Source organism: Leucoraja erinacea, chromosome 4, assembly GCF_028641065.1.
Source record: "Leucoraja erinacea ecotype New England chromosome 4, Leri_hhj_1, whole genome shotgun sequence".
NCBI classification, from domain to species: domain Eukaryota; kingdom Metazoa; phylum Chordata; class Chondrichthyes; order Rajiformes; family Rajidae; genus Leucoraja; species Leucoraja erinaceus.
In genome coordinates this window covers 97,625,401-97,637,515 of record NC_073380.1, presented here as the reverse complement: position 1 = coordinate 97,637,515, position 12,115 = coordinate 97,625,401, and the positions used below count along the sequence as shown (strand labels likewise).

The window sequence follows — 12,115 nt, the reverse complement described above, 5'->3', positions numbered from 1 at the left end:
GGTTATTTCAATATAAATTCGAAATAAACTAAACATTTGACAAACTTGTGTAAATGGGAGATTGTAATATATACATTTAGTTTACTGGTATCAACCACATATTTCCAGTGAATTACTTAATTCTGGAGCAGATCTTACATTTCATATTTCTATCTTCCATTCAATCAAATAAACAGATTTGCAATCTATGTCCTAACAAAGATGCATTTAAGAAACAGCTGGGCAAACAAAAGCAAATATGAAATGGGTGGATATGCGTTCATCCACATGGACGAAGATGAGACAAAGCTTATGGAGCATCAAGACTGGTGTCATTCTTTTCAGGACCTTTTCTATGATGTCAATAGTGTTCCAAAGAATGTTTAATGCAGAAACAGCCAATTGGCACAGCTAGTATTTATGCTGTGCCTGAACACATGAAATCAGATAATGTACTTAAAATGGAAATAACATATTGCATGCAGTACTTGTGGTGCTGGCTCGAAGGGCCAAATGGCCTCCTCCTGCACCTATTTTCTATGAATCTTTAATAACAAGAAGCTTTTACAGTTTGGAAATTAAAATTGCTGACTGTTTTCCTATATTTTTTCAAATATATATTTGAAATTCAGTAAGGCCCTTTGCTTTTGTTCATCTTGCATAGACATTGTTATGTTTGTATGTGGAAATTGGCCTTACAAAATATTTTGTTTTGAAAATGTATGGTATTTATATTAACATAATCTTGTTATAACTGAATTATCATTCTAATAATTAAAACAAATTATATTTTGAGTGATACAGATGGAGTACATAGATTTGAAGGCGGTATTATTCTTTTTAGTTGCAATGTCAGTCAAGTTATTTTAATTTGCTTCTGATCAACATAAGTCTGCAACAGTTGAGTTTCAAAATCTAGGTTTAACATTTTCATGTTTCGCTGCTGCTAAATCATTTACCATTATAAATCTGACAACTGACTGTCGGAAGGTAAACCTCTTAACTTGTAATTTATTTCAGCTTATATTTAACTGATGCTTCACTTGCTTTAGCTAAATGTTGTTGATATTTTTACATGTACTTACCACTTTTCACCCTCCTTTAAATGCCTATGCCTTTCCTGAACAAAGTCTAGGAGAGTAAGTTCAAGTTTTAATTAAAATTTGCATGTAGGTTACATTACCTATATCATTTTATGTTTGAAACATATCTACATTATGTTCTCCAATTTCAAATCATTGCATTAGTGTTGCTCGACATATTAAAATAGTATGAATATTCGTGTACATGACATTGGAACTCAAAGTAATATTACAATTTGACAAATAGCTGGAAGCAAAATAATAAACCCTAGAAAAGATTTGCTATTTATTTGTCACTGGTAGATGCATGTATTTAAGCAAAATTACATTCCAAATCAAGGCACGTGACGTTCTAATCCTGGCAAATTAAGATTTTCATGCCATTTTTTTAAACATCAAATTATGCATTAATTGAATGGTCACAAATTCTACAATGTGTTTAAGTACAATTAAAGAGTTGAAAATAAATGGACTCATGATACAATTGGAGTTTTGTATAGTTATTTCTGGAGATACCCAGTATTTGTCTTGTTCCATGCTGTGCTTGATTTGTATATTGGATTTAAACCATAATAGTTGATCAATATTGCTTGCTTATTGAAGCTGAGCATCTATGCTTGATATGCATGTTTCAAGATTTTAATTGCAATTTGTTCATTTTAGCTACTGTCATCTTTGATTTAAATTATTTGAAAAATGAGGCATTGGTTACAACTATTACATTTAACTGTTAGTTGTAAATAAAAACAAACTAATTAACAAACAAGACTGTAAAAATGACTTTTAGTTGGTTAACTGAATAATACTTAAAGCTTTATTCCAGTTGCTGTACCTTGCACCCTCATTATTCTGCATGGCAATACTTTATCGTGTAACATCAGTTTTGTTCTCTTGTTTAAATTGCCATTGTGTATGCTGTTAATAGTTTACAAAACAATTGGTTTATTTTAAGGATTCTCAAAGCAGACAGTCAGGATACAGTATGCACCAGCTTCAAGGCAATAAGGAATATGGTAGTGAGAAGAAGGGCTATCTCCTGAAAAAAAGTGATGGGTATGTCAGCCTTTTTTTGATTAACATGTGTGGACTGTTGATTTCAAAATTAATGTGTATGCATTGCTTTATACTTACATAGGTGCATGGATTTATGTGCCATCTTACTCCATTGACATTTCTAGCATTGAAGCTGAGCATCTGGCACAGAAAATGTGAATATTGTATTGCAAAAATTATAAACTCTACAGATCTAGTGGATTCACAGTTAATTCAAATTTGATTTTTTGGTACAGAACGAAACAGGGATTCTTTCATTTTGGTTCCTAATTTTATTTTTACTTTGGTATTGTATGCCTATTATATAATCCTATAAGCAATGTGAAATATAAATTATTTTAGCAACATATCGTATGTTTTCTGCATCACATATTGAGCTTTAATGTTGAAAATTTAAATGGAGTTAAACGCCACAGCTTTTTAAATAGAAAAGCAGCAGTTTTGATCTTTGGTTTTCCCCTCATAATTTTTGAAATTTGAACCGTGGTAATTGGTGAGTAGAATGCAGGAAGAATCTGAAAAATGATGCAATTAGTTGGTGGAGTCCAAGGGGAATTCTAATGAGAAGCATCGCAGCTGCATGAAGATGCGCATTGGAAAGAGGCAAAGAGAATAGTAGTTCCAGAAACCATTTGAATTATGTATAATCATCGGATATCATGTTGGCCATTTTGTGTTTTGGGTAGATGGATGCTTTATTAACTAATGGTGAAATCTCTAAGAATTGTAAGGAGAAATACTGCTGATTAGAAGGACTAATATCTGAAACATGAATATTTCACTTTTCATTGACACTCACATTGATAAACACATTGATACATTCTCTAGTCTTGATTGATTTCTGGTACTTAAATCAAAAGTAGATGCAGAGTAAAGATGTATCTGTTTCTGGCTGTGGTTAATGAGATATTGTTATTAATTGTACTACATGGAGTGAAACTATTTGATTTTTTTTTTTTAACTTTAGCCTCCGAAAAGTCTGGCAGCGACGAAAATGTACAGTCAAGAATGGCTACCTAACTATATCACATGCAACTGTGAGTAACATTTATTCATATTTTCCCACACTAAAGGATTTTGGGAACTCGTCAGATATTTGGAAGCTAATTAGTTGCGTCATTAGCATATGTATTAATGAGTACTAATAAACATTTTCTGAAAATCTGAGGATCAGTGTGAACACATTACAAAGATATAAATAGAGGAGCACAATTTAATAAATGTATTTTCCTCACCAGTGATGTGATCTTAGAATTAATGAATATCAAAATATATCTGATTCATCTGGCATGCTCTGTAAAATTGTAAAGCTTAGTACACCTTTACATTAAAATCCACCTTAATACTTCCAAGAATAGTGCTACTTGGTTATGTTGTACATGATCAGAGGAAAACAATTGATTAAATATTTAATGCAAAGATACAAAAACGTCTAAACGCTTAAGCTGTTAAACCAGCTTAACTTGCTGCTGAATTGTTTGAACCTGCTTGCTGAATGAACAAAGACAACGACAAAGGACATTTATTATCACATACACCAATTGGTGTAGTGAAATTTGTCTTGCCATGCAGCACACAGATAAAGATAAGGCACAACATTAAAGAATTGAACAATAAACATAAAAAAAATCCCCCCACAATGGTTCCCACTGTGAGGGAAGGCACAAAGTCCAGTCCCCTTCCCCTTGTCCACCCATAGTCGGGCCTATTGAGGCCTCTGCAGTCGGCGCTACGGCGGCCCGATGTTTCAGGCCCTCTCGCCGGTTGATGGTGCTTCGGTGTCGGGAGAACCCTCTCAGCGGCTTGGCACACCTGAAACGGCTGCTTCCTTACTCGAGACCGTGGCTTCCGAAGCCGATAGGCCACGCTGGACGGAGCTCCACCACTGGTGATCTCGCCGAGAGATCCCAGGCTCCCGATGTAAAGTTAAGCGCCGCCGCCTGCGGCTGGCCGCTCCACGGTCCCGCAGCTCCGCGATGTTCACCTGCGTTCTCAGCATTCCGGAGCTCCAGCGCGGCGACCCGGGCAAGGCATCGCCAGCTCCACGATAGCGCTCCAGCGCTGTGCCACCGCCGAAGCCGTGTTTCTGGCCGGTCCTCTCAGGAAACGCCGTTCCAGGCCCGCTGGTAGGCCGCGTGGACGGGTCGAAGATGCAGCCCGGAGAAAAGACGCATCTCCGACCAGGTAGGGACCAGGAAGAGCAATTTCCCCCTTCCCTGGGGGAGGGGGCGGGAAGAAGAAAGAAAGAGGTGGAGACAGTGGGCTTGGAGAAGTCAATGTTCATACCGCTCGGGTGAAAACTACCCAAGCGAGATATGAGGTGCTGCTCCTCCAATTTGCAGTGGGACTCACTTGGGCCATGGATGAGGCCCAGGACAGAAAGGTCGGATTTGGAATGAGAGGGAGAGTTGAAGTGCTGAACCACCGGGAGATCAGGTTGGTTAATGTGAACTGTGCGGAGATGTTGGGCAAAGCGGTCGCCAAGCCTGCGTTTGGTCTCACCGTTGTAGCGCAGTTGACACCTTAAGCAGCGGATGCAATAGATGAGGTTGGAGGAGGTGCTGGTGAACCTCTGCCTCACCTGGAAAGACTGCCTGGGTCCTTGGATGTAGTCGAGGGGGGAAGTAAAGCGACAAGTGTCGCATTTATGAGGTTGCAAGGGAAAGTACCAGGGGATAGGGTGGTTTGGGTGGGAAGGGAGGAATTGACCAGGGTGTTACGGAGGGAGCGGTCTCTGCGGAAATCCAGAAGTGGGGGAGATGGGAAGATGTGGCCAATGGTGGGATCCCATTGGAGGTGGTAAAAATATCGGAGGATTATCTGTTGTATGTGCCGGCTGGTAGAGTGGAAGGCGAGGACAAGGGGGACTCCGTCCTTGTTACAAGTGGGGAGGGGATGGGGAGTGAGTGCGGGGTTACGGGGTATAGAAGAGACCCTGGTGAGAGCCCCGTCTATAATCGAAGAGGGGAACCCCCGTTCCCTAAAGAATGAGGACATCTCCGATGCTCTGGTTTGGAACACTTCATCCTAGATGCAGATGCGGCGTAGACGGAGGAATTGGGAGTAGGGGATTGAGACCTTACAGGAAGCAGGGTGGGAAGAAGTGTAGTCCAAATAGCCATGGGCGTCGGTGGGTTTGTAGTAGATGTCGGTCAGTAGTCTTATCACCTGCGATGGAGATAGCGAGGTCTAGAAACGGTAGGGAGATGTCGGAAATGGTCCAGGTGTATTTGTGTGCCGGATTGAAGTTTGTGGTGAAGTGGATGAAGTCAGTGAGTTCTGCATGGGTGCAGGATGTAGCACCAATGCAACCGTCAATGTAGCAGAGGTAGAGTTCGGGGATAGGGCCACAGTACGCCTCGAACAAGGATTGTTCGACATACCCTACAAAGAGACAGGAATAGCTGGGGCCCATGCGCGTGCCCATAAGTACGCCTTGGATTTGAATGAAATGGGAGGAGTCAAAGGAAAAGCTGTTGAGGGTGAGGACTAGGCGGAGGAGAGTATCGGTCGACAGGGATTGGTTGGCTGTGCAGTCGAATATTTAGGCTAGATCAGATGAACATTGGTTTAAATCACCTGCAATAAAAAAAGAAAACCAAGTTAGGTAATATTTATGGAAAGAGAAATGCAGGTAATGCTTTTATGTGGAGACATTCATCAGAGCTGGGTAAGAGTGATAAAAAGGGTGGTTGTAATTGGATCGGACAAAGGAAAAAGATTGGTTGAGGCCAAGCCAGGTGGATTAATGGGAGCAGTTGAAGGGTGATTATGTTTAAGAGGGAACTGCAGATGCTGGAGAATCGAAGGTTACACAGAAAAGCTGGAGAAACTCAGCGGGTGCAGCAGCATCTATGGAGCGAAGGAAATAGGCAACGTTTCGGGCCGAAACCCTTCTTCAGACTGATCGGGGGTGGGGACAAGAAAGGGAAAAGGAGGAGTAGCCAGAAGGCTGGAGGGTGGGAGGAGACAGCAGGGGAGCTGAGGAAGGGGAGGAGACAGCAAGGACTAACAGAATTGGGAGAATTCGATGTTCATGCCCCGGGGGTGCAGACTCCCCAAACGGAATATGAGGTGCTGTTCCTCCAATTTCCCGTGCTGCTCGCTGTGGCCATGGAGGGGACCCAGGACAGAGAGGTCGGAGGCGGAGTGGGAGGGGGAGTTGAAGTGCTGAGCCACCGGGAGGTCAGCTTGGTTATTGCGGACCGAGCGGAGGTGTTCGGCGAAACGATCGCCCAACCTCCGCTTGGTCTCACCGATATAGATCTGCTGACATCTAGAGCAGCGGACGCAATAGATGAGGTTGGAAGAGATGCAGGTAAACCTCTGTCGCACCTGGAACGATTGCTTGGGTCCTTGAACGGAGTCGAGGGGGGAGGTAAAGGGACAAGTGTTGCATCTCTTGCGGTTGCAAGGGAAAGTGCCCAGGGAGGGGGTGGACCGAGAGGGAAGGGAAGAATTGACAAGGGAGTTATGGAGGGAGCGGTCTTTGCGGAAGGCAGATATGGGGGGAGATGGGAAGATGTGGCGAGTGGTGGGGTCACGTTGGAGGGTGATTATGAAGGGTGATTATGCTTCTTCGCAGGGCAGTGGCACAATTATTGAATGCAGTACACTAGATTGGACAAAATACAAATGAATTGTTGCTTCACTTGGAAGGACTGTTAGGGTCCATAGACAATGGGAAGGGAAGAGGTGAACGGAAAGATGTTGCATCATCTGGGATTACATGGAAAGATGCTATGTATAACCTGGAGAGTCGTTGGTAGTGATGGAGAAGCGATCAGGGAGTGAAATGCTGAAAGATGGTGATGTAATTTCATTGGAATTGATGGAAATTGCAGAGGATTATTTATTGAAAGCATAGCTAGTAGGGTAGAAGGTGAAGGTTAGGGAAAGTCTCTATGCTTTATTGAGGAAATGAGAACAGCAAATAGATGAGATGTAGTCAAGGACTGTCCACTATGATAGAGGGGAAGTCACAGTCAGGAAGATGGACAACATTTTAGAGGCACTTGTGTGGAATGTAATTATTGGAGCAAATACCAACATTATGGCAAATGTTGTAGATTTATAAAAAAATTTCCTGGGAACTCAGCTCAAATGTCTAATCATCAACATTTTATAAGAAATGGAGAAGCAGAACTAGGCCATTTGAAGATGGTCCTACAAGTACGTAACAAAAATAGTGAGGACATGCTAACTGAAGAAATGTTTAATATATTGTTTAAGCACTTATAAGGTAGCAGTTAGCACACAAACACGTCCCGGCTTCCCTTTGTTCGTACCTGTACCATTTTTATTAATTTATGCTGGCAAATTGATAATTGTAATAATTAACTGACTGTTTAATGTTGCATCCTACAATCTACATTTCTGAATAATTGCTAGGCAGCGTGATGTGACTGTATGGGGGCTTGTCTCAGTAATTCTACCGTTTAGTTGAGTGGAAAAATGCATGCTTCTACCAGTAGCATTTACTGAATTCATTTATTGTTTCTCAGCGCATGGTAAATAAAATTATAATTAGTAGGTTCTTCAGTGGTGAAAATACCATTGTGAATATCTAAAATTACTGAAACAAAACCTTTTGATCTAAAACAAAATAACATTCGAGCAGTTCAAGTGAGTTTATTGTCATGTGTCCCTGTATAGGACAATGAAATTCTTGCTTTGCTTCAGCACACAGAACATAGTAGGCATTTACCACAAAACAGATCAGTGTGTCCATATACCATAATATAAATATATACACACATGAATAAATAGACTGATAAAGTGCAAATAACAGAAAATGGGTTATTAATAATCAGTTTTGTCCGAGCCAGGTTTAATAGCCTGATGGCTGTGGGGAAGTAGCTATTCCTGAACCTGGTTGTTGCAGTCTTCAGGCTCCTGTACCTTCTACCTGAAGGTAGCAGGGAGATGAGTGTGTGGCCAGGATGGTGTGGATCTTTTGATGATACTGCCAGCCTTTTTGAGGCAGCGACTGCGATAAATCCCCTCGATGGAAGGAAGGTCAGAGCCGATGATGGACTGGGCAGTGTTTACTACTTTTTGTAGTCTTTTCCTCTCCAGGGCACTCAAGTTGCCGAACCAAGCCACGATGCAACTGGTCAGCATGCTCTCTACTGTGCACCTGTAGAAGTTAGAGAGAGTCTTCCTTGACAAACCGACTCTCCGTAATCTTCTCAGGAAGTAGAGGCGCTGATGAGCTTTCTTGATAATTGCATTAGTGTTCTCGGACCAGGAAAGATCTTCAGAGATGTGCTTCAAATCTCAGTTCACACTTGAGACAAATTAATGTTATGTCCAGTCATGAGCCGAAATGCCCCAAAACACGGATTCTGACTTTTATTGTCTGTATTTAGCTTCATCTTTCTTTGCAGCATATGATGAGCGGAGGGGGTGGGGGGCTGGAGGCTAGATTAGGTGTGATTATGTTAGAGTACAGATAGTTCTGCAATAATGCAACTTTTATCTTCCGAAGAAACTTCACATTTGAGAAAATTACATTATAAACAATGTGGAAAAAGTGGGATTTAGGGTTCGAGAGCGCCAAACTCACAATAATAAAGTTGTTATTCCTGCAGGAATTTCAAAAGTATTTCAATAACCATGGGTTTATTTTTGTTATTGCAAGCTAGAATTACTAAAAACTGTCAATTTAATAGTATCATTGCATAAGTGTCAATGGAAATGATAGCTTTTCGATTTCCCTGGCCGCTTGCAGTGAAACTTACACTGTTCTCTAAGGAGCCAATGGTGTCCGATTCAAATGTAGAAACAAGCAACTGCAGATGCTGGTTGCAAAAAAAAAACTGTTGGAGTAACTAGCAGCATCACTGCAGAATGAAGATAGGTGATATTTTGTGTCAGGGCCCTTCTTCAGACTTATTGTAAAGGTGAGGGGTGAGCTGAAAGAGAAGAGTGGCAGGACAAAGTCTGGCAGATAATATGCGAATCCAGCTGAGGGAGAGTTTAATAGGCAGATGTTTAATAGGCTAGAGATGAAACGACAGAGACGAAAAGGATTGAATAATTCGAAATGTGAAGCCAGAGGAAGGAATGTAGGTGGAAAGGAAGAGGGAGGGGAGAAAAAGGTGCTAGTCCAGGTGGGGCACGGGGGAGAGAGAGAGAGGAGTGAGGAAGAAGGGGCGGGTGGGGAAAGAAGGGGGAGGGGGGTTTACCTAAACCCTCCCCCCTTCTCCCCCTTCTGATTTTGCAGGGAGGTTGCATGTGCTTGTGATGCTGCTGCAAGCAAGCTTTTAATTGTTCCTATATCTGTCCATACTTGTGCATATGACATACAGTGCATTCAGAAAGTTCAGACTCTTTACTCAGTACTTTGTTGAGGCACCTTTGGCAGCGATTACAGCCTCGAGTCTTCTTTGCAGAGCTGCCAAGTAGGTCCGTATTTTGTACGGAAATGCGATTAAAATACGGATGTAAGATTTGGTGTTGTTAAATACGGATTTTAAATACGGAGGTATTTAAAAGTGGGGTGGGGTCCCAGCACCGAGCCTTGCTGCACCCCACTAGTCGCTGCCTGCCATTCTGAAAACAAACCGTTAATTTCTTCCTGTCTGCGAACCAGTTCTCTATCCATGTCAATACCCTACCCCCAATACCATGTGCTATAATTTTGCACACTAATCTCTTGTGTGGGACCTTGTCAAAGGCTTTTTGAAAGTCCAAAAACACCACATCTACTTACTCTCCCTTATCCATTCTTCTTGTTACATTCTAAAAAAACTCCAGAAATTTGGTCAAGCATGATTTCCCCTTCATAAATCCATGCTGAATTTGACCAGTCCTGCCACTGCTTTCCAAATGCACTGCTAATATATCGTTAATAATCGATGCTAATCTTCCCCACTACCGATGTAAGGCTAACTGGTCTATAATTTCCCGTTTTCTCTCTCCCTCTCTTAAAAAGTGGGGTTACATTTGCTATCCTCCAGTCCACAGGAACTGATCCAGAGTCTATAGAACATGGAACATTGGAAAATGACATCATTTCTAAGTATCAGGCATTTGCAAATCTCAGCAAGACCTTGCTCTGCCACTGGAATACATGTGGAGTCCAGTGAAGGGCTGTAGAAGGGCCCCAACCTGAAACATCAGCTGTTCTTGGAGTCTCCTCCACTAAAGGGCATGTCCCACTGCGGGGACCTAATTTGTGAGTTTAGGAGAGTTTAAAAAAGTGTCATGGTCTTGTTGTATTGCCGAAGTAGAACATCTACTGCGACCTCCTTCGACTGTAGAGAACCTCCTACGAATATGTAGAAGACCTCCTTCGACCATGTCGAAGATATCCTTCGATCTCCTTTGACCTCCTTCGACTATGTTGAAGACTAGCTTCGACTAGCTTCGGGAAAATTGGACACCGAATAGTGGAGAGTGAAGACGACCACCTTCGACCTCCTTCGATTACCTTCGATTGCCTTCGATTACCTACGAATAACATGCCACCTACTACGACCTACTTCGACTAAACCTACGTGTAAAAAATTATCTATTTTTTTCCATGCCGACCAATTTTTACTCGCGGACAATTTTCAGCATGCTAAAAAATACTCCTCGACCAAACTGAGGTCTCGAGTATGCGGGAACGTCTCTCGAGCATGAAGGAGAGTTACATAGAACTCCTAGGACCATGTGTCGACCATGCTGTGAGTTTGAGTTGAGCGCAAACTCTTCTAAACTCGCAAATTAGGTCCCCACAGTGGGACAGGCCCTTAATCCACACAAGCTTTATAATGATTGTTAAATTTTGAAATTTTTGATTTTTGCTTGGAAAATGTTCATATTAAATTCAGCTTCAATTATTGAGATTAATAAACAATGCAAGAAAGATGTGTACAAAGCAAAACTGGAAAATAAATACTTTGAAAATACTTATTATTCCCGGTGACTTCCTTTTCAGTCACATTGATTGTCATTAATTTTGAACATTTCTTGTCATCTGAATCATTTTGATATTTTATGCTTTCTGATATATTTTGTCTCTTTAGACCAACAGGCAACCAGCAAGACTAAATTTACTGACATGCCAGGTGAAGCCCACTGCAGATGAGAAAAAATGTTTTGACTTAATATCACGTACGTTTTTTCTTATTAATTGGCATGTGAGTTAAATATTAAAATTATTTGAATGTGTAGTTTTCCTCAGTTTCAACTTTTTCTACAGATTTGCAGAGATTTTTTATAAAATATATATTTCACCGGTTTGTAATAGATATTAGAATATTTTGTCAGTGTACATGAATCTCAATTCTTTCTATGCATTGCAAGTTGTTCATAGCAAGCACAGTTTCAGCATCAGATCTTAGTAAAAAATAATTACCATAAATAATGAAAATATATCTTTGTTCTAAATGAATTGCTCTAGATTTGAAAGTTTCTTTTGAATGATTGTATGAGGTGCATCCGTGATGGACAACTTAAATTAGAGTTGGTACTGATAGAGGGATTAAGTCTAACCTACAGTACTCATCTCAAGAGAAGTACCAATTGTTGTAAAAATACCCCATATCCATAGCCTTGCAATGTGATTTATTGTCAGTATCCTCTCCCAGGCCAACATCCCCTTCCAGGCCATCGAGGTTTTGATTATGATCAACGAACCGTGGTGGGCAGGCCATATTTTCCACATGCCTACAGAACCAAAACTCTACATTGAATACTAGAATCAAGGACATTCTCAAAGTTCTCCTTGAAAAATGTAACGTTTTCACTGACCGATGGAAATCCCCGACTTGGACTGCTCAAACTGGAGAATGAACATGCAGAAAGACAGCCCATCTGATAGGAGAATAAAAGAGGCCAAGTACAAATTGTGGGTACTGATTGTGGATGATCAGCCATGATCACATTGAATGGTGTTGCTGGCTCGAAGGGCCGAATGGCCTACTCCTGCACCTATTGTCCAAAAAAAACCACCTAAAGGAACATTCAACATTCTAAACAACCCACCTCCTGTCCCTGCTGAACGCCAT

The 12,115-nt window shown here is 41.3% G+C and overlaps 1 protein-coding gene across 5 annotated transcripts in view; it reads left to right on the top strand.

The window, feature by feature from the left end:
* LOC129696711 (arf-GAP with SH3 domain, ANK repeat and PH domain-containing protein 1-like) overlaps positions 1-12,115 on the top strand; it is a 196,086-nt gene that overhangs the window by 116,697 nt on the left and 67,274 nt on the right. For all 5 annotated transcript variants that reach the window (XM_055634834.1, XM_055634832.1, XM_055634835.1 and 2 more), the window contains 3 exons: positions 2,014-2,114; positions 3,082-3,151; positions 11,132-11,219. In XM_055634834.1, the coding sequence (XP_055490809.1) occupies positions 2,014-2,114; positions 3,082-3,151; positions 11,132-11,219 (259 nt within the window). The remainder of the gene's footprint in view (positions 1-2,013; positions 2,115-3,081; positions 3,152-11,131; positions 11,220-12,115) is intronic.